The sequence below is a fragment of the Blennius ocellaris genome (genome assembly GCF_963422515.1).
Source record: "Blennius ocellaris genome assembly, chromosome: 4".
Taxonomy (NCBI): domain Eukaryota; kingdom Metazoa; phylum Chordata; class Actinopteri; order Blenniiformes; family Blenniidae; genus Blennius; species Blennius ocellaris.
This window is the reverse complement of record NC_137653.1, coordinates 8,638,304-8,661,999: the sequence shown is the minus strand read 5'-3', so window position 1 is coordinate 8,661,999 and position 23,696 is coordinate 8,638,304. Positions and strand designations below refer to the sequence as shown.

Genomic DNA, 23,696 nt, shown 5'->3' with positions numbered 1-23,696 from the left:
TCAACACTAATGATAATGATATTTTTTATAGTATTCCAGAAGCATTTTCCACTTGTTTTCTGATGATATATATAAAGTTTCCATTATTCACTTGTGCAATAGAAGATTTTGCAGACTAGTTTTAAGGTTTTTAGGGTGTAACAATTTTTTCTAGGATGAAGCAACTCTTATCAACTTCCTTTCCCCCTAGCTTCAAGACACAAAACCTTCATCTGAAAATTACTTTTCTTATGCACTCTATTATATCTTTGTAGCCTATAGTATCCATCTCACCTTTGATATCTTCTATTCCTCCATGAAATGAAGCAGCTCGACAACATGATACAACCGTGACAATGTTTTACAGTATGTAGGCTGTACTTTTGCTAATCAGGATACTTTTCTAGTCTATAAACTATCTGCTCTGCTTCATTTCTGTGAGTAGTACTTTGCCCTTTTTCCCCTATTGTAGTATTTTCCCTACAATACTAGGAAAAAACACTGTCTTAGTGGCTTCTACTTTTAGAGTCCTTCTTAGTGTTGTTCGCAACATATGATCCAGAATAAAATCAGCGCTCGAGAGTGTTAGACCAGTCTTTACGTGTCCTCTGTTGTATTTTTTTCCATAATCCATTCCATAATCTCCACAAATCTTTCCCACTGAGTTTTTTATTCGCTCCACGTCCAGGAAACAGCAGATCACATAACCGTATAGCTTTTCAGCAACATTACAGATGGTTACAACAGTGCTTTCTACATCTTTAGCAATTACCTTAAAGTAATTTGTGTATTGTAGTAGTAAGTTGTATTTTGATAACAGCATTTCTGATGCTCACAAGCAAAAGTTTTTTTTTTTATTCCATTCATTCGGGTGTTGATAATTAATATCAAATAGAGGATATGCTTTTTTTGTTTGAGGAACTTTTTAGAATTCATCAACTTGGTTTAACAAATTATGACTAGTTTATATTTTTTTGGTTGTACAATTTCATCATATGTATCATTTATGATACAGTATTATAATATATATATATATGTAAATATATATTTTAAAAAAAAACACTAGTCATTGAGATACAATGGCTTTAAATTACTCTATTTGCCACACATTGTGTCCAGGCACACCAAGAAAGATGTGTTAATATTTCATTTCCATAGATGAACAAATAAGAACATTATTCTTACATTGTTTCTGAAGTCATTTTGTGGTGGTGTGTTATACGCATTTTATATCTATTCACAACTGCAGTTCGTTTAATTATTATATGAACAAGTAAAGTAGAGATAGCTTGTTCTTCTAGTTAGTGGAGGCTTTCCTGTTGGTCAGTTTTGTGTCACAAATGGTTGCAGAGGGCAGTAGAGCTGGCAGATGGCACACATATCCACCATGAAAACTCTGGCTGTGGCACACACACGCTAATAGTGAGCCATTGTTCTTGTCCTTTATCTGCAACTGAGAGAGGGGTTTGTTTGAGACAGTGAATCAACCACCCGCTCCCCCCCCCCTCAGGCACTTATGCAGACCGGCCAAATCGAAGCCTCCAGGTGGGGTCCCATATGGCACGATTACAGACCAGCGAGTTACCTTTTTTTTTTAATTCCAAACCACCATGTTTCAATGCCTGTTGGACGATCAGACAGCCACCACAGCGTGTAATCAAACCCTGATACTGTGTGCCATCAGGAGTCAGACAGACACTGACACAACACACATATTGACTTTGTAAACAGAGCTAATATCTTTGCACACACCCTTCACAAGAAATCCAACCAACTGTTGCAAATTCAGTCAACCGCATCTGACAATGTACATAAAAACGGATCATTGATGTGTCAGCTGCTTACTGAACATACCTGTAAACATCGAACAGTTCAAGAGGAACAATATTTAACCAGACATGCCAAGTTGAATCCTATTATTTTAGTTATTAAAGGTTATAGCAGACAGAAAATTTGTAGTTTTTATATTGTTTCTCTCTTCCCTATTCTTTTCTCCTCAAGCCCCTACCACCGCCTCCAGATCTGCTTTTCATTTTCTTGCACTTTAAAGGATGTTTTCCTCTCCAATATTACCGATATTGAGTAAATTGTATGTTGAGAGATGACTGTGCTTCAATTCAAATGAACTTCATTGAATGACTGAAAACAGCTTGCATTTCATCTTCATGATAGACATCTGAGTTTTACAAGTGACACGGAAACAGAAGTGTCAAAAATAATGTAATCCTTTCTTGTTGGTTTTGTAAACCCAGTCATGTCTTTACATTCTATCTACTGTCTTACTGAGCCGCATATTGATTAATTTCTTAGTAGATACCAGAGAAAATGTCCACAGTTTCATCATGCATTTAAGGTGAGATTTGATACTTAATATAGTAGATATATAAAGTCAAACTTTGACACAAATAAAAACAAGTGTGAAGTTATTCTTATGAGCTAGTTTGTTGAGCATGATGACCTATTAAATAAGCTTTATTTTCCATGAAGTTTTAGCCGAATGTGTCCGTTATGTTTTCTTCACTCAGCAGTTTAGCAGGTATATCTGCATATTCCCTTTAAGGGCATCGAATAACATTTCAACTTGAAGCACAATACACAGTACAAAGGCTAGAATCTGATATCCGTGAAAGAAGCGGCGGTCGAGCAGAACCCTGGGACCCAGGTGAAGCTGGTGGGACTGGCCTTGTGGCCTTGAAGCCCCCTGTGGCCCTGCCTGAGTTTGTTTTAGCTTCAGTTTCAGCCCTCAGCCTTCCACATCTCTGTTGAGCTCCGCTCATCTTCCCTCCGGTGTCCCGTCGTTCCCATGGCCTCGGGCGCCCTCCTCCCAGGCCTCGCCCTGAACCAGGAAGTGACTTTGCTATCAATGTTTTTGTTTGCGGGTACATGCATATGTGTGTACACAGGACCACTGCAGCTGAAGTCAAGAGGACTCTGAACAGGCGTCAGATTTGCTTTTGATCCCTGGGAAGTACGAGGAAATGCAAAGAAAAACAGCACTTGCCTTATTTTTCTTCAGTGCTGCAGGATCAGTGTCATCCTCTGGAGCTTTACATTTGGCTGTAAGAAAGGTCAAATCAGGGTCCCCGATGGCTGCAAGGACTTAAACTGAGGTTAAGCTTCATTTCTGAAGTGGAAGACCTCCTTGGATAGTAAAACAGGCACACATTTACACTTATATCAGAAGTCAGGATCTAATATTAAGTTTTAGTACAATGCAAATAATCACAATTTAAAGCCCAACATGGGTCCTTGAGTACATTTTACTGTGGTGGAGCGGTCAGCACATTGCACCCTTTGTGATCAGCCATACGATATTCATGTGTAAACCCAGTGAAGCTTTTGTATTCATTGTAATTTTTAAGAGCTGGATGTTTGAAATATGGCTGCACAGTCATACAGTGGTTTGCCATCTTGCGAGTTAATCCTTGGTTCAGATCCAGCTTGGGCTTGGGGGATTTTGTGCGGAGGTTGCATGTTCTCTCTTTGTGCACATGGTTTTTCCAGGCTGCTCTCATTTCCTGCCTTCATCCAAAGACATGCATTTCATTTCATTTTACTGCACTGGTTAAAATGAAAGTAAAAGCTTTTTTCTTTTCTGATTAAAAAACAAAACAAAACATATCGGAACTTGCCATGTCATATTCAAAGCCTGCATGTTTTTTGTTTACGATGAGGTCAATGATTCAAACCTGCAGGGGAACTTCTGCGGCTTCATGCATATGAAAATACATTTATTTATTCAAAAAACACTGCACGCTGTCTTCGGTGTTTTAAAAGGCAGAAGGGCAGCCGCATTAGGGGGAGATGACATGTTGTAACACGAGATTTGTTTTTCTCTGCTTTCCCGTGTCAAAAAAAGCTGTTGTTAAGAATATGAAAACAACACAAGGGATACTGTGATTCGCTTCCAGATTGATTACGGTGACTCTTTCATATTTGTCTCTATAGTTTTTTTTCTTTTCCCTTCTCTTCTCAGTGACCTATATGTTTCTGCTGCTGTAAGGCCCTGTTGACCCTATAATTCACCACTGTCATCTGTCTCCGTCGCTGTGTTGTCAGCGAGGTTGGAGGTCAGGCAGTTTGCTGCAGCTTTGCCAGATTGAAATGGCCCGAAGGCGAAGAGAGAACCCCAAAAAGCGGCAGAAGGAAACAGATAGAGACATGAAAATAAAATGTAATAGTTTTTCCTGTTGTGTCGTGTCATAATGGTACAAATAAATACATTTGTCGTAATTAAACCTGCCACTTTTTACTGATGTCAATATCTACAAGTCACACAAATGGTGCACCACTATTTTAGATCCAAACCATTGATATCTAACTCTATCCTTCAATCTCTGGAAGAAGGTTTTCCACACTATTTGGGAACTTGGCCACAGGGAACTGCTCCCTTTCCGCCAAAAAAAGTATTAGTGAGGTCAGAATTAATGTTGGGTGATCAGACTTGGCTCTTGGTCTGTATTTCTGTTCTTTCTAAAGTTGGATGAAGTTGAGGTCAAGGTGAAACTGTTCTTTTTATACTATACGCATGGAAAAAAAAAACATAAAACACCCGCCTAAAATATAATTATATGCTGCAGCAGTGAGAGTGATCAAAGTAAAAAGCAATGTAATCCATAGTTTATGTCTTATATTAAGGTGTGCTTTTGATCACAAGCTCTTTAGCTTGCTGAGATGGGCTAGTAACTTGTTTGCATGATGCTCAGCTGCACAGTCTAACCTCAATCAGCAGTCTGCTTTTCACCATCTGTCCACTAACATCTTCACCTTCAAACAATAATAGTCTACATCATAAAATAAAAGTCATATCATGGTTAAAAACCATAGTGAAACAACCACTGTTTAGCAAATTACAATATGAGCAATAGTCTATATAATAGTCTATTATATTACCAGTATCTGATCACAATTTCACATCCCCAATAGCATATTAACAAAAAGCAGCCATGCTTCTTAGTTTCTAAGTGTACAACCACTGACTCAATCAAAAGTTGCTTGACTCAGACACAAAACGCACTCGAAGAACATACAAACTCCATACAGAGAAGCCTGACCCCGAATTCAAACCCACAACCTTGTAGTGATGAGGCAGTAATGCTAACCCTTACATCACTGCGCTGCCTGCTCAGATATTAAGACACAGAATCATGTACCGTCTCATCTTGTCACTGCACTCTTTCCTGTCAAACAAAGGCCTATTGTTCTATAATGTTTTCACCCATAAACACGAGTCAAGGCTGCTGGAGCGAGAGTTGTGAATACACCACTCACTGCAATTTTTGATCTGAACCGCAGTTTAATTTTGGAGGTTTTTCTTGGTTTATTTTCTTTGTAGCTTCGGACAGTTTGCAGGGCAAACGCGCTAATCAGCCAAGTGAGTCAGCAGGGGTTTTGTAAGCATTTCAGAAATAGTGTGACTTATACAGTTCTTCTAAATCACTATTCAGAGTCACAGAAAACAAAATGCTTCAACAACCACACCAATTTAGTTCTTTATGCTTCTTTATTTTTTAAGTCATAGAGTGTGCAGGCAAAACAGTATTTCATCCTGTCTTGCAGCGGCAAGGCTTGAGGCATACCGTTGTGTGTTAGTAAACTACATACTTGTGTTCTGATGGTGCGTCGTTGATATTGTCTCCACAGAAGAGTTGACAACTTTGAGAGGAACCTGACAAACCGCAGTGTGACAGGACAAAAAAAGACAAAGGCAGGTGAGGAAGCAGAAATAAAGAGATGTGAAAAGACTGAAGCAGAATGACTCAGTCAAAAAAAAAAAAAAATACATATATATATAAAAAAAAAATTCCCATGTTTTCTGTCACATTTTCGTTGAGTCTTAACAGCTTTTCTTCAGTTAACAGTTTTACTGACGGTGTCTGTCACTGCTTCAATTCAGGGCTTCTCCGTACCCGTTCACACCTACAGTAGCTCCACTTCCTGCCGGTAAGTTTTAATGGCTTTCTTTGTAAAAATCAAATGAAGAACTGCGCGACATCTTTGACTATGTGTTAGCAAATGTTAACTAATTTCTCTATGGTGGTGAAGAGTGAAATATCCTCTTTGTTTTTCATGATTTTTATCTTCTTTGCCTTTGTTTGAATGGAAAGCTTTCAACTGGCAATCACTTTTAACGTGACCAAAAAATAAATACATTTGGTGACTTCAAAAACAAAGAAGAGCTTGTTAATAAAGATTTCTTCCTCCTCTCAGATCAGTGCCATGGCTGCATATGGACAGACTCAGTACAGTCCTGCCCTCCAGCCTGCAGGACCATACACACCATACACTCACCACACACAGGGCTACAGCATGCCATCGTACAGTAAGTGCAAACAATCTTCAATTATTTTGAAATCAACCCTCAAAAGCAAAACCTCCGTGTACTGTAATGGGAAGGCTGAAATGCATAGCTAAATGTCATACTATTTACATCAAAGATTGTGTTCGTTTAACTTTTTTCCTCTCTCTCTTTTTTTTTCTTCTTGATGTAAATATGAAGGTAGAAAAACAACCCGGTCCTGTTCAAAAGTTGAACCAAATACAGTCGCATTCATGTACCAAAATCACATTACAAAACAACAACAGAGACATGCGGGGTACATGAAGGGGAACGAGACAGATGACTGACATTTTGTTTTATATACAAGAAACTGGCACTTTGTTCCGCAGAGATAGATTGTTATGTTCAGGTCAAAGTTGGCGATCACAGCTGGCACGCTCAAGATTTACTGAAACATGTACATGTAGAAGAAGAAAGAACTTTAAGCTGGCAAACAAACTGGCGGAGCAGAGAGTTTTGCATATTGTAAGTCCAGCATGCCCTGCCACCTTTCAGCCAATCAGCGTGTGAGCTCATGCAAGACACGGCTTGTTGTATCACCTACGCAATCAAAGTGGGGATCAAAGTGGGGGCTCTTGAAAACATTTGTTTCCTGTAATACATGCTTCAGGGACCTATTTTACATCAATGAATGAAATTATACAAATATTATCTTTCAGGACTGAATGTTTGCTGCATTCATCGAAAAGGAAACATAAATCTTCTGCTGTTTTTTTTTTTCCTTCTATTGCAGACATTAAAACAGAGGATGGTCTTGGTCACTCTCCAGGACAGACGGGATTACTGGGATACTCAAACTTCAGCAGCACTCCTCCCAGCCAAAGTCTCTACAGCTACTCTCACACACACGGTTAGTATGAAACACACAACAGCTCGCCGGGCCTTCATGCACGCTGAGCGTCCCCCTGCATCCATCCTCTCCTCTCCCTCTCTTGCCACACCTGTTCCCCATTAGCTGCGGTCTGGACTCCTGGCGTCAAAAGTCTCCACACCCCTCCTAGTTTCTCGGGGTCAGGCCCCCTTTTCTCCTCTCAGACCAACAACACAGCATGCGACCGCTTATGTGTTTCTCTGAAGAAAATAGAGAGTGTGAAAAACACGTAGACAAGTCGAGGGAGGGGAGAGGAAAAGATAGTAATATGTGCGCAGCAAGAGATGGGCAGAAGGCCTTGCTGATAAACAAGTGCATCAAGATAGAGATGTGGTTTGCATGCAAGTGTGAGCAGCTCCCTGCCCACACGTGTGTGTGTGTGTGTGTGTGTGTGTGTGTGTGTGTGTGTGTGTGTGTGTGTGTGTGTGTGTGTGTGTGTGTGTGTGTGTGTGTGTGTGTGTGTGTGTGTGTGTGTGTGTGTGTGTGTGTGTGTGTGTGTGTGTGTGTGTGTGTGTGTGTGTGCCATACACATTCCTCAGTCATCCGGCGCCCAAAGCATGACTCGCTCACTGCAACTTTATGGCTTTGAAAACCAGCGCGAAATTGACCTTGTGTGTGCGAGGGTAGAGGTTAAGGGGCATTTGACGGAGGGGTGAGTCGATTCAGCCGCAGACGAGCCATATTTCCAGTGTATGGACGAGACAAAAGAGACAAAACGGAACAGAACTGTAAGACGGAATCAGTGACCGCTTGAGTCGGGAGTGCAGCGAGTGCAAGTAATATGATAAAATATACATATTGATATATTGGTTCTCTCGTTTATATTTGTCTACTTTTAGAAGTGCTTTTTGCAGCCTCACACCAATTTATGAAAAAAACTGTTCCAATTGACTATTTCTATATTACAACTTAAATGTCTCAATGTCCGTTTCACTGTTCATTGTGACCTGAACATGTCAATACATCACAAAAGATGCATCAAAAAGGCCCAAAAGATTACTTTTAAGTACAATATAATCCAATTTGTGTTTCTTGAATAACTGAGATCATTAAGTGGTTTTTGAATCATCACTTACATAGTTGTGATGATTCAAAAACCACAAGTTGCCTTTCAGGGATTCTCTTTCAAAACCAATATGTGATTTTCAATTCAATACTTTGTAAAAAAAATAAATAAAATAAACAACATGAAACAACTGATAAATAAACACCTGAACACACATTTATTTTCTAATTAGTCATAGTTTTAATTTCATTCCTCACTTGAAAGAGAACTTAAGAAAACTTTTTTTTTGTAGGTGGTCTTTTTTCAGCAGACGATTTTGTAATCTTTTTTTAAAGCTTGTTTGGGGCATCCAAAATGAATACGATCGTTTGATCTTCTTCCAGCCACCCCCTGACTACAGATCAATCAGTTTTCACCCTTCTCCTGCCAATTCTGTTCTCTTTTTTTTTTCCATATTACTTTCTTTTTAAGACAATATTCACATGTGAGACATTAGTCGGGAATGTAAATATTCATGTAAACACACTTTTGATGAGACTTCTTATAAACCGTCAAGTCTTCAGTGACTTAGCTTTGTTGGAGCACCGCTGCTGAACCAACAAACAGTTTTTAACAAAGTGTAGTTTGAGTTTGAAGGATGTTGTTCCCAAACAAAATACATTTGTTTGAATATTTTTATGCATAAATCATTAACTGCAAACTTCAAACAGTAATAAACTGCCACAACATCCAAATGTTTGTAGGATTTCAGAATGTTTCCATGTCATCCATTACACTGTACACAACACACTTCAAATAAAAAAAACTGACTATACCCTCAAAATGTGGACAAAGAAGCCAAATGAGGACTATGGGATCATTTATGTGTTTACTCCAGAGACCTGCTGTATTTCTCCTTTAGTCACTCTAAAGACTGTTGAGTTGTCCAGAAAAGTATCAGAGCGATTCTTCCAAGGAGTCATTATTCTTCTGTTTGTAGTGCACGTTTGTCTTGAGAAGAATTGTGGAGGGGGTAAAAGCAATTCTGAATTCATAAAATGACGGATAGTCGACCTGAGGACATCAATCTTTAGTATAAAAAAAATATCTGGTTGGTTTGGGACACGTCAGCAAAGGAAAAGTCAAGTAATTTGTCGTGTAGCTCGCAGTCAAATTTAGCAAGGTAGGTTTATCACAGAAACCAAATCATCTAATGAAACATCGCTTGTAATTACTGGAAGCAAACTGTTGCTTTCAGCATTTGACCAGAACCACCCACTCAATAAACACTGCAGGTGAAAACAATATAGTTACTTATGAATGCAATTCGATCTGTCTTATGTTTGAATACACTCCAATTACACACAATCATCTCGATCAGTAACTAATCCAATATGTCTTAATAACCACCTCTTGATGCCACTTCAAAAAAAATTAAACGATGCAACATGTACTCAATGTACTTGCACAGCTATGGATAAATCACATCTTTAAAGTTCATAATTTTTACATTCTACATTTCTGTTTTTATTTGGCCAACACATGCATGTGGCTCAGTTCATGTACCAGCCAATACAAAAAGCTGATAACTATTAGGGCTTCATTATATTAGCCTGCAATATGTGATCATGTTGAGTCACAATATGATTTGAAAAAAGACAAACCCTGAAGCAAACAATGTTAATTTCTCTGTACTTTGTGATCTGTACTTCTAAGTATGAGTGCTATGGATATGGTTAAGTTGTATAACAATATCCGTCGTGAAAGCATATCATCTATTAAGATAAAATACATTTTTTGCATGATGATTATTGTAGATGTTGTTATCACAATGACAATAAATTCAGCAACATATTGCACAAGTTTTTTTCCCCAAAGGTCTTCTTTAACTCATGGATTTTATAAACCTGTATGAAATTAAATGATGCAATATTTGTCGATGTATTAATAACAGTATGATAATCTGTCTCATTGTATATGGTGAAAATTTTACAGGAAAAAAAATCTTGATTGGAACTTTTGCAGGAGTCAACCTGTTACTTCCACCTATACAATTGCAGATTTCAAACTTTTTTTTTCCTACACAATGCCGACATTTGTGGTTGAGACTGAAAGATCTGGTCAGATTTTTCAAAATGCTACTTACCACAATCAACATGCTTCATACAACTCTGGCAATTTCGATTTGTCACTCCATGCTAAAGTCGCTTTAGGTCACTGCAAGCTGATGTTAAGACTGTGTTTAAAGCCCCACTGAGCCTCACATCGAGATGCTTCCTGCTTGATACTTGAGTACTGTAAATCATCCACTGCCCGCTTGTGAGCCCTTAAAATGGAATAATCTTACATGAAGCCGATGGGAAGTTAGATTGCCTCTACCAGAAGTCATACACAATACACCCCTTCATGTCAAAAGTTCATTGGTTCCTCTTTGGCTAGTAGCCTGCACTTCTACACATTTCCCTTCTATTCAGTCTGCATCCGTTTCAGACTTTAAGCAAATTGAAATACAGGAACGAAGAGTAGCATTGGATGTCTATTGTCATCAGGGGAGGTGGCGAGATTTAAGGAGAATAAATTAGACAAACAAGTAGTTTACAGACTCGCAAGATGCAAGGAGAGACAGCATCCGTACAGGACGACGTTGCTCCGAGGGAGACATTCCTGCCTTGGCTTGATCAAATTAGAAGCTTCCCAGAGCAGCGCCAGCAGGAGCAGCAGACTTTCCCACCTGTATTGTCGTGTCAATCATAAATCACACTGTAAGCTCCTGCAGCACTGAGCTGTCACAGAGGAAGGAGTCAAAGGTACAGCGCAGTGCTTCCTCCACACACCTTCACAGATCACATGAGATGATAGGACATTATATCTGAGGTTGATCAGTGCACGACGGAACAGAGTTTAATATCCAACATTTCATCCGGATTGTTTTTTTTTTTAATATACTGCTCAGTTATTACCTAGAAATGAGACCTTTTTTTTCCCCCCATGGTTTCTCAGGTGCTGGCATTTCGTCAGGGATTTTTCAAGGCACCCATGCAATCTCGAGTTCAACCCCATTCAACCCCTCCCAACAAGTGAGTAGCAACTTGACACAGATTGTTCACCGTCAACTTAAGGGGTGAAATCTGTTGATTGTGCTGTGGAAGTATTGGTGACACCGACTAATACTGACATGATCCTGTTTTTGTTGTCAGGAGTTTTCAGCATATTCAAGCTACAGCCAGAGTCAATATTCCCCATATTATAACTCCCATCACTACAACAGCCCGTACCTAACCGGCAGCAACATCAGCCCCGCTGCCATCACAGCTCCTTTAGCCTATCAGCACCCGGAACACCCCGTTATGATGCCCAATCACAGCCCAGAGTCGCACACAGGTAAGCTTTCGGCTTCAAGTTACTCTACGTTGTATCTATATGCCAGGAGAACATTTCATTTAATAAAGTTGATGTAGTTAGTAAGACTTTTTGTTTTTTTCCACAAGAGTCTGTTCTTCCACTCAAGTTAAAAAAAAAAAAAAAAAAAAGTTTAAACTTTTTCCATCTCTGTCAGAGACTAATGGATTCAACATTTTTTTTGTAATGAATTTTACTATTTTGTATTCTTTGTTCTCACTCTGTAAAATATAAAAGATAAAGACAATATATTGTCACATAAAGACTGATGAGCATATTTGTTTGTTTTTTTGCACGTATGTTTTAGGAGAGTACCACCCGCCTCCCAGCCCGACCACGCCAGGCAAAGAGGAGGGCGTCCCAACACGGAGGGGATCAGACGGCAAGTTGAGAGGAAGAAAAAGAGTCAGTGACCCCGCGCCACCTCTGGACTCAGATATAGAGGTAAACAAACACTCACATGGTGTTGGAAATTATCAGTATTTTCTCTGCAATATTTCTCTTTCTCTCTCGCTCTCTTTCACAGTCACACACACACACACACACACATAAGCTGTCATGTGGTTAACATTACATATCTGTTTTTTCACTACAGCGCGTGTTTATCTGGGATCTGGATGAAACCATCATCATTTTCCATTCGCTCCTCACGGGAACTTTCTCCTCGCGATTTGGCAAGGTAAGAAGACGTAACCCCCCCCCCCCTCCTGTTGTCATTGACTGTAAGAAGAATGTGCTGCACACAATCGCACTCTGACAACAGCTAATAACAGCAAGCGGGTGGCAGAATCACCTTATAATCACCTTTTGTCTTAGTGGCCAAGGGCTTATTTGACTAAGAGTCCAAGGTTTTGGCTGCGTGAGACAAATCCATGACCTCTGGGTCTCATCCTTGAGCTTTTTCACACGCTGGCTGTTTTGCCTTTTTGCCCTCTTGTTTCTTTTCATAATGCACCGGGGCTGTTTAGCTACCCCGACAACCTGCGGCGTGATTGACAGCCCGCAGGACCTTTACATAACAGACAGGCAGCTGACGAGGGGCGGACAGTGGTGCGTTTCTTGTTTTTGGCCGGGGATCAGTGTTTTGAATTCTCACGGTTCCCCCTGCGGGCTGACACAAGGCTGACGGGAGTTTGAGTGCAGCATTTTCTGATCGGTTCAGCCCCCGGCAGGCTATGCATGCCGTTGTTTCTTTTTGTTTCCTTTCTGCCTCAGATGGGAAGCGAGAGAGTGAGAGGAGTGAGTTTGACTCTCTGGATGTGTTGAAATGTGACTCGTGTGCCAAAAATTCCTGATTCCTCCCATCACCCAAACATCTCACTGCTGGATTGAGGGAAGACCCTTTGGACACACTCTGACATCAAAAGTTAGCCATGCAGCAGGGGAATTAAATGAGTGACAGCAAAAAAAAAAAAAAAACACACAGATTAACAGCCCAGCAGGACAATACAGTTTATGAACTAGTGGTTTTTTTTATATGCAGGTAACTCATCCTCTACAGGCAGTGCACTCATTCCTGTCGTTACCTCTGAACTCCTCCCATTGGATCGGATTTTGTTAAACGCTTATCATTAACAAATGTTGGGACCCATGTAAAGGCAAGTCTGGGCCCAGTGTTGGGGAAGACTAATGGGAGTGTTGAAAGACACTTGTTTTCTCCAGCCTGACGAGCCAAAGGTGAGCGGAGACTCGCATGAGGAGCCGACCCCTCCTTCTAAAACATCTATTCCAAGCTCATCTATCACACAGCACCCCGATCCGCCCTCTGGGGTGTGAATCTTCTCTGCCAGTCCGTCTTTCATATCGAACAGTCCCCAGTATGAACACTTTTTCAAACCTCTTTTTTTCTCTCTCTCTCTCTCTCTCATAGGGGATTAAATTAAAGAGGCTTTATGCATCCTCTATCGTAGCAGCCATTGTGTGTTGAGAGAAAGGTGATTACCAATAATCATTTCAATCATGAGACTAACAGAACAATCCTTCCCTAAGCCTTTAACCCCTCCTTCATCATCCTTTCCATTCATCTGAACAGCCCCCCCCCCCATCCTCTTCTCCCTGTCATCCTTTCACTCCCTGTTACTTCTGCTGAACTTTCTTTGCCCTTTATCCTCAATTACCTCCCTCACACCCTCTTTCGGAGCCAGCCGTATTGTAATTACCATCATTTACTTTATTTGTGTCATTAAGGCGCATTTTCCGCTCTCCAAGTCAGGAGACAACCCTGCTTGTCATTTCAAACGCACCAATCAAACGTTCACCTTTGGCTGACACTTCTCTGCTGAGCCCGTCCTGCTGTCAGAGAGGAGCCAACGCTTCCATCAAAAACAATACGCCTCACATTCTAACACACACCTGCTTTTGTAGTCTCCAACCCCCAACACGCCCACACCGTTTGCCAGCACGGCTGCCTGCACGTCAGGATTAATGTGTTTCTCTGCGTGGTGATTTACAACTTTATTATTAAAAAACAGAAGTGAAATTATTGGAACGCAACACCTGTGTGTTTATTTGGTCGTCTTTCCACCAGAGAGGAGGAGGCTGGGTGGTGTGAGGAGAAAAATGTGAAAGACTAAGATAATTCATTGTGTTGTTTATCAACGGGATTTTTAAATATACCTGTCTGAGTGAATGTGAGAGTGTGTGTGATTGTTTGTATGTAGCCGTCCTCTGATAGACCGTGATCTCTGCAGGATGTACCGTGAATTCACCCATAGCGATCTGGGAAAGTTTATTAAAGTTGGATTAAAAGTGGATGGTAGTGGAGGTCGCATTTTAACTGTCTTTACTTTAGATTTCTTTTTTTAGATTTTCATTGCAGGAAGGGATATATGAGCATGGAGAAGAAATTAGGTATCGACTACAACATATGATGTTCTAAGGCAGGTTTATTAATGGTCTATTTATCCAGCTCGGTTTCTCAAAGAATTAGCGTGGGATCATTAACAAATTTGTCGTGGCTATCCATTTTCGTACGTGTTGTACCTTATCTGCATGCTTGAGTCTCGTCTGCCTCTCCGTTATGGAGAGAGACAGCGTAACGGCTCCTGTGAAACAGACACCAGCTTTCTTGTAGACATCAAACAAGAGTAGGCCGATTATAATATCAAAAATAGGAAGGAGACTAGTAAATCAGGATGGTATAATAAAGGTGGTGAAAACCAGCTTGTCCTTCAGCAGACATGTTGCTGTTGTTGTGATGGGGGGTATTTTCTCAGGTTGCTCTCTGTGTCTGGTTTTTGTGGACTTATTTATCCTTTTTTTGTGTGTTTTACAGGTCCTCTCCCATTTTGCATTATTTTACAATGTCCTCCACCAACAACACCTGCATAACACACATAAACTAAAAGCACAAATTAATTTCATATGCATGCAAACTCCATGACAATCGCACAGAAAAAAGACTATTATCGTAAAATATTAAGAACAAAAAACACTGCTGCAATGTAGGCTAATAAGTAACGGAAGGCTCCAAGTGAATAAATACATTTATGTTGATCACTTTGAATTCCGTGGAATGAAACAAGGAAGAACACCAGAGCAGAGCAGTTGGATGACAAAGAGCCAAAGCAAATAAGTCTGTACAGACATAATGAAAATAAGAATAAGCAAGGAGTCCGATTGACAGATAAATAACCACTCTTGCCTCTCCCTCAAACCTGTTTACGTCAATCCAGTTGACAAGTTTGCAGAGGAAGTCGATAAAAGTCATTCAGTAACAAAAGCAGGCAGCTGCTCTGTCATAATGGCAACGGTGATGATGTTCAACAATTCAACTGATGCCAGACATTTTAAACCCAGACTGATCTCATCATTTCATATGATGTTATCAAATTTGAGAATATATAAAAAAAATTTTTGAAAGGTGCTCTATTAACAATGTTTATTTTTGTTATATAATTATATTCATTTGTTCAACAAACTGACTGTTTGATTAAACCACAAATGCAATTTGTCTTTTAATTTAAATCTGCTATAGTCAATGATACCAAGCAGCATTCTCTCAGGTTCCCCCCTTAAGAGTTTTCACTTGAATACAGTGTTAAAAGGTTTAGATTTTTATTTCATAAACTTTTATTAATAATTTTTAGGATGAATGAGATTTTGTTGTGCCTTCTGAACATCAATAATTGTTTCATTTAAATTGATGAAGCGCTTTTACTAATTATTACATCGATTGTCATGACTGTTCCACGACAAAGAAAGTCAATATTGACTTACCTGGAAGTGAACTTGATGACATTTTGAATAGAGCATATTCACTGGAAAAACGTCTCTATCTGTATTTATTCAGGATAAATATTTGACTTTATCAGCTGTAGGAACCGACACTATTCCCTAATTGACTAGTGTCTACTTTCTTGACTTAAGTAGAAGTAGAGATACTCCTGTTAATAAAAGTAGATTTTTGTTTGAAAGGAACTTTTTACCAAAGTAAAGGTTCTGAAATGTGCTAAATTATGAAAGGAAAAAAGTTCCATTTAGTTTTATTAACTTTATAACTGTAAGGCATCTTGAATATTTCTTGGTATTGATGATGGTTGGGATTAAATGCACACGTTTTAACTATTGTAATACTGATATTGTCCTCGTGGAAATACCAGCTGAATCAACATGATTGAAGTTGTGTCATATTTTTAAGTTAAAAGTTTTTTTTTTACTTCAGTGAGCCTTCTTAGTTTTGAAATGGAAAGATTTAGCTTTTTTAAAATGTGTTTATGTAACTTAATCACTCAACTCGATTGTCAACTTCCGCAGCTTAGATACAGATCACTGTTCATCTGTAGAGGTTGAAACAAGTAACGCGGATATATCTGGAGGAGAACGTACAGATATTTCCGATATTCAAACGGTAACCGTAAAAAGGCACCAGAAAAATAAACATTCAAAGAATTGACACCTGCAATATCGACTTCAGTATTAACCTAATGGAGTATAGATACTATGCTTAGTTTTGCTTTTGAATCAATATGCCAATTGTTCCATTTTTTTTTTTTTTTTGCAGTTTTTATAAATCTATACCTCTACTGAGCTGGAAAATGTGTACTTTTGCCACCACTGCTTGTGTACTTTTATTCAAATGCATCAAAGACAAATAGACTTGCCAGTAATTGTAACCAGCTGCAAGGATTTTGTTCCTCTTCACAATGCCACCTCATTTCACTGCACCAGATCTCTGGAAATGGATCCAGTCCACAGAAGGAACAACATTTTGCATGTTTGGATTGATTACAGTTAAAACTCATTAGTGTTTGTTTCACTGTGTCGTCGTGTGCACCAGGACTCTTCAAAGGCCGTGTCTCTGGGTTTGTGGATGGAAGAAATGATCTTTAATCTTGCCGACTCACGACTCTTCTTCAACGATCTCGAGGTGAGTTTTTAAAAAAAAAAATTATTTGAATCATCATTTGTGACCCATGCAACAAAAAATAAAAATCACACAGAAGCCTTGTGTGATTGACAAATCATTTCTTCCAGCTGGATTCTTCAAGCCTACTTCAGAAATCTTACCACCTAAATACTTTGCCTTGTCCTCACATGCCACTGAATCTTACTATTTTTCATTATTTGTGAAAGTTTTCCAGCGAAAGCTGGAAAACTGCCGCAGTCTGAACATATTCAGCAGTGTGCGGCTGGCATACTGCGAACCAGAAACCCTTCCCTGCAACACCCGAGCGGGAGGTTTGACATTTGGGTGCTGTTTTCGTACCTGGCATAAAGCACACTGGCAGCCGTTGTAAACGTCCCCTCACACTACATCTATCCTCTATTAATTCTTTCTACGGCATTTTCCTAACTTTCTTTTTTTCTTCTTTTTTTTCCTGGAGTGACAGCACAGCACAAATATTAAAAGGACAGAGTCGGTGGAATAAGTGCTCCACATTTAGACCTTGCGTACACTCTAAACAATCCACTAAAATAGATCTGCATATCAATGCAGCTTCGACAAGCGAGGACTACTGAAAATAAAACTGAAAGAAACTCATTAAAATGCAGTTATAGTACCTGTGAGCCACTCAAATATGTTTAACATTGCTCGTTCCTGTTCCTTGTACTGACAAAGGGGAAAGAAGAAAAAAAAAAGATTAAAGGGGAACATGGAGAAACAGAACAAGTACACTTTGTGCTGTAATTGTAGGTGTGTGTCTGAGTATCCAAGAGGAAAATTAGTCAAATGGGAGGGGGAACAGTCGAAGAGAAGGGAAAGGAGCCAACAAAGCCATTTGCCAATCTGGTTTTTATCCTCTCTTTTGTTGTCAGAAACCCGTAAAGCTCTAAAGCTTCATTCTACAGCAGGTTGACGACTCCCTTTAAGTCCTGAGGTACAATTATCTTGTCCCTACGATGTCAGTGGCTACGCCAGTGGTTACACATGCTGTTGCCATAATTCTAGGACCTTAATTATCAATACAATCTTGGGCATTCAATATTCCTGATTAAAAAAAAAGAAGAAGAAGAAGAAAAAGAAAAAGAAAAAGAAAAAAAGATGGATTTACATTTCCAAAATTCACTTGGTAGATGCTGCTCTGTGTTTCCGTGCGGTTGTGCTCTGGAGTCACTTGCACTGTGATGGTCAGCCGTTGCAGCTCTAACACAGGCAGATGACACCTGAGTGGGAGGTGGGAGGTGGGCCGCAGCCCCAGGGAATTGAGTTATGCCGCAACGTAAAGAAGATGAGGTAGCGTCTCTGTCTGGGCGGAGTGAAAGGCGATAGGACACGCTCTCTGTCCTGGGTCACTTCGTGACAGTTAGGAGTTATACTAGGACTAGGACTGTGTGCAGCTACGTGCGTGTCACTGTATGTGTGTTGCATGCACATTAAGATGGAATTTTGAGGGTTGAAGATAGACGTACAGAGACTTTTGTTAGGAGTCCCATGGTCTTTTTTTTCCCTGTGTTTTCTATTAGCTCATGCTGACTTGACATCTTTTTTTTTTCCCCCTTCCATTTTAAATCTTAATTGTTTTAAAGTCCATACTTTAACTGTTTGCTAGAGATGATTTGTCTGTAGCCACATGTTGCAGTGTGGTTTAGACTCCTGAAGTTTGCTTAGCTGCATGAACATCCAATAGAGAGAGAAAAACATGCACACTGCTGCTCTTTGCTAAAGACAATGAGCCATTCTTGATCTACGCTATATATATATATACTATATAAACAATAAAAATGCAGATTTGCTTTATAATTACTTTGTGGTTATACGCCAACATGTTGACTGTATTGAATCTCCGGCGCCTCACAGTCCCGTGTCATAATATCTTATTTCCTCCTTCCTTGTCTTTTATTTTATCTCTTTCCTTTTTTTTTTTTTTTTTTTTTATTTGGGTCGTGCTTTCTCTCCCGGAGGCTCCCTTACAGAGAGGGGACCTGCCTGTACAGGGCTTCACTCTGAAATGGATCTCTTGATATATCCACTCTCCTTTTCATTTCCCAGGAATGTGACCAGGTTCATATTGATGACGTGGCATCAGACGACAATGGACAGGACCTGAGGTAAAGCCCCCCGCTGTGTTACTGTACTTGGAAGCTCTTGCTGAGAGACGGTGACATTTCTGCTGTGGCTCGTGAACCAGACTTGCCCTCTGGGTTTTAGAGAAAGAAAGAACAAAAAAAAAAAAAGCAGGGAGATGAGACGGAGAGTGTGAGCATTTGTGTGCCTCCGTGTGTGCTCATGCATGCAAGCATGTGCATGTCTTTTATTTTCCCCAACTTCCACAGCCATATAATATGTCACGGGATTATCCGACGCTTTCATTTCTCATCAAAATATCTCTTCCTCATTCCCTCCGTCTCCCTCGGTCCAGACGTTTTATTGCATAAACTTGTTGAAGCACTTTAGGATACTTTTAAGAGTGATTTGAGAAAAAGCCAGACTGTACCAAAGTACTTTTTGACGTATTTATTTTATTGAACTTGGCCCATTTCATTCAAATATGTTTTTCTATTTATCCAAGTCATGCTCTTCGCATGTGCTTTTTTTTTTTTTTTTTTTTTTTTTCAAAGACGGCCTCATCCACTGCTTCAATCATATTTTAAAGGAATTTTTAGTTTGACCTTATTGGTTGCTCCGACATTTCCCCTAAGTTGTCTGAATTGCTTAACTTTGATCTTTTTTTTTTTTTTTCCTACAACCAGAAGATTTTTTTGGGGGGGGGAACTATTTCTCAAGATTCTTATAGAGTAGGTTTTTGAATGACTGATATTAGTGCTGTAGCATAGTAGGGGGGGAAATGCAGACGTTGACTTTATAATCTATATCCTGGCCATTTCCTGTATTGTGATCCTTCAGCACTTACAACTTTGGGTCGGATGGCTTTCAGAGCCCAGCAGGAGCCGGCTCTCTGTGCCTGGGGTCTGGAGTCCACGGAGGGGTGGACTGGATGAGGAAACTGGCTTTCCGATACCGCAGGGTCAAGGAGGTCTACAACACATACAAGAACAATGTTGGGGGTAGGTTCTTGGTTTATACAACAAAAAATAGCCGAAATGTTTGACTCAGTTTTTTTTTTTTTTTTTTTAATAAGACTCTGAGCTGGTCCATGTGTGGTTTCCTTGCACATATAAACCACTAATAGTCACAAGAAATTAGTAAGTTGATATAATTAAAAGCTCAAAGAAAGCAGTGAGGTTTGTTTGTTTTGGTGAGTCACGGCGAAGTTGGGCGCTCGCATACGGACCGCTGATTACTGCCGGCTGCTTTTACTCTGCGTCTGAGGTTTAGGACGCCGTAGATACATAGCCTGCCGAGAGAACGAAATTAAATCCCGCAAAGAAAGTCTCAGGCCTTTTTTCTCGTTTTGCACACAAAACTGACCATTGAGCTCGCATGCAGGTTTGCTGGGCAGCCCCAAGCGAGAAGAGTGGCTGCAGCTGAGGAGAGAGATGGAAGTCCTGACTGATCTGTGGTTGACTCATGCACTCAAAGCTCTGGCTCTCATTAACTCAAGGTCAGTTTGCCTGCTTAAATTTATTATTATTTTTTTTTTATTGTTACATCAACACTGTAAGAATTAAAACAAAATTCCCTGTACAATGTATGTAATTAAAGATGCCAAGGCTTTATTCTGTGTGTCTTTTTCTATTCCAGGCCTAACTGTGTGAACGTGTTGGTGACCACCACACAGCTTATCCCAGCCCTCTCCAAAGTGTTGCTGTATGGTCTGGGCTCAGCCTTCCCCATAGAGAACATATACAGTGCCACCAAGACAGGTGAGGAAATGTTACCTATTTCTTTTTTTTTGTGTGTGTGTGTGTGTGTTTTGTGTCTATAGATTAATTTTCCTTTCTGTACGATTTGACTAAAGCTACTTAAACCTAATAATTCCTCCCGTTTGACTTCTCGCAGGCAAAGAGAGTTGTTTCGAGCGCGTGTCTCAGAGGTTTGGTCGGAGGGCTGTGTACGTAGTGATCGGAGACGGAGCCGAGGAGGAGACCGTGGCCAAAAAGGTATAACTCAATCTGTTTTATTTATGGCTTCGACTTCTGAAAAATAGTCCACAACTAATCAGTTAACCTGACGACACGCTCAGTCTCTGGAGCTTTTATATCAGCATTTTTTCAAAGATAATGTTTGCACTGAAATCTGATATTTCTTTTATGTGTGTGTGTGTGTGTGTGTGTGTGTGTGTGTGTGTGTGTGTGTGTGTGTGTGTGTGTGTGTGTGTGTGTGTGTGTGTGTGTGTGTGTGTGTGTGGAGCTGGCAGTGGGAAGGGGCGAGCTTTTTCATGCCGTCCAGATGTACTTTGTCATGTGTTAAAGTCTTCATCCTAACCATAAAACATATTTCACTTATGCGCCGCAAGCTTCTGTACTATCGCCACTTTGAGTTTTGCACGTTTTTTCCTTCACCCCATGAAACGTCTAAAGGAGATCGTGTCAATGATGAATACACAACAATTTTGTTTTCTTAGAAGAACATGCCATTCTGGAGGGTGTCCTGTCGGGCTGACCTGGAGGCCCTGAGCCATGCACTGGAGCTGGACTACCTCTAGAGGACGCTAGCGGCCAAATGTTGGGAACCCACTTGAACCAGGAGAAAGTCCTGAACTCCTGAGTGCAGCCAGAGGGTGAAAGTCACCCCCCCAGAGACTGATTCAGAGTCAGTGTTTTCATTTTTGAGTGTGCACTCGGGCGGACAGTTTTACACCACAGCTGAGCGACGACTGTGAGGCATCTGGAGCGAGGCTGCAGAATATCTTTTACTCCCAAACATGAAGCGAAACGTGTCGGACCAAATTGAACAATCAGAGTAAAATAAGGGAGCAAAAGCTTCATAAATATGGTTAAAGGTCCTTTTTGTTTAAAAAAAAAAAAAAAGTGTTCATCTCAACTTTATATAAATGGTGTCCCACTTTAGTACACAAAGGAAGTGTTGCACTGAATTCTTAAATTGTGTTTGCATTGATGTTTTCTTTTTTCTATCTGTTTTTTTTTTTTTTTAGAATAAACTGGCCCATATTATTAAAAAGAAATTTATAGAAAAAAATAGATTTGCCTTCACTATTATTTTAGAATGGCCTTATGCAAAACTGATTGACATCAGCTATTTTATTCATAGTTAGAGGCTATTAGGAATAGCCTGTATTGTGCCCTTAAAACAAAAGTTATTTATTTCGGTATGATTTCTAGCACACGTACAGGTTTCATTACTTTTTGGAGCTATGCATTAAAATGAAAAATCATCCAAATTTTCCCCAAATTATGCGCTTGTAAAAATGTTTGATAAGACGTTGCCTTGAGGATCCTCTATTATCAGGTGGTGCTCTTTACCTTTGACACTTGGTTGTATATTGTTTCCTTTCTGTCATGGTTCAATTTCCTAATATCCTGTTTGTAATATAGATGACCTGGTGTGGTTGTGCATGTGCGGATTACACTTCCTGTCTGCTTAGCTATCATTTGTATATAATGCTTGATTGTCAGTTTGTTTTGACAGACAGTTATGGTAGATTAATAAAGATAAATTAATTGCATTGTGGGGAAAGCTGAGTTGAGTGTCGTCTCATTGCACATAGTTACAGAACCCAGAGGCTTGTTGATAAGACAAATTGAATGACAAATATATGAATGATTGATGAATGATTGCGATGTAAATTACATGTAGATATGAAGTTTGAAAAGCATTTTCAGACATTCAACACAGGTGACATTGAGGTTTTTTGTGTAGAAATGTCTCTCTCTAGTGGGCATAAAACAAACTGCAATAACAAAAGTTCAGAATCACACGAAATAAAGTTAGGGTCCGAGCACTGACAGTGCTATTGAAATTGTAAAGATTATTATTATTATTATTATTAATAGGGTCCGAGCACTGAAAGCGCCAAAGGAATCTATTGAAATTGCAAATATTATTATTAACTCTTATACATTTTCATTTTGGAAAGGCCTTAAAGAGCTTATGACACTAAAACATTTTGGGGGGAAAAGCAATACCACATAAAAGTATTTTCATTATAAAACATTTTTGTGATACTGCCGTCATCCGCTTGTAAAACAACTACAAAAAAATAGTGAAATTAATTAGTGATTCTCGAGAGTGTTCGCAGGAGCGTTGGAGGTCAGACCGAACAGATTCAGGGGGGTTTATTGACGATCAACCGAGCAACTACAGCACAGATTCAGACAATCTGAAGACAACGCTAACAACGATTGTCAAGGCAACGTGATTGAGTCCATATCACTCCCAGTAGGAGACAATGAAGACTAGATCTGATGTGATATGAGAATACATGTTCCACTCACCACGTCCTGACTCCACAGCCTCTCGCCTCACAGCCAGAAGGTCCCAGTTCATTAAAAAAAAAAAAAAAAAAAAAAACTATTAGGGGGTCCGTTTACACGACACCGGTGTGCAAGTCTACTGTCTGCGTGAAGTTATTATCCCAGCTCCCAAGGTAGAAATATTCTCTCAGGGTCGCTATTCCCTCCCTGCAGACTGCCGGAGGTTCTTACTGCGCATGCGCACACATCTCCCACGCCCTCACCTTCACTCTTCTCATCAAGTTGTAAACAAACATGGCCCACCCGTTGTGCTGTGACTCGCGGTCTGTATTCTAGTTTTATCGTCCATATCAGTAGTTTTATAGTTGAGACTCACCCCTGAAAGCATCCGACGTGTCCATATG

The 23,696-nt window shown here is 39.9% G+C and overlaps 1 protein-coding gene across 1 annotated transcript; it reads left to right on the top strand.

Annotated features, from left to right (window-relative positions):
* Nucleotides 1-5,874: 5,874 nt before the first annotated feature.
* Nucleotides 5,875-22,453, top strand: eya2 (EYA transcriptional coactivator and phosphatase 2). Its single transcript, XM_080495570.1, has 14 exons — nt 5,875-5,922; nt 6,190-6,301; nt 7,053-7,169; nt 11,176-11,252; nt 11,373-11,556; nt 11,882-12,018; nt 12,170-12,253; nt 16,853-16,942; nt 19,007-19,065; nt 19,862-20,022; nt 20,405-20,519; nt 20,660-20,781; nt 20,918-21,018; nt 21,483-22,453. Exons 2-14 carry the CDS (start codon nt 6,199-6,201, stop codon nt 21,561-21,563), a joined length of 1,431 nt encoding a protein of 476 aa, XP_080351696.1. The 5' UTR covers nt 5,875-5,922; nt 6,190-6,198; the 3' UTR covers nt 21,564-22,453.
* Nucleotides 22,454-23,696: the final 1,243 nt, after the last annotated feature.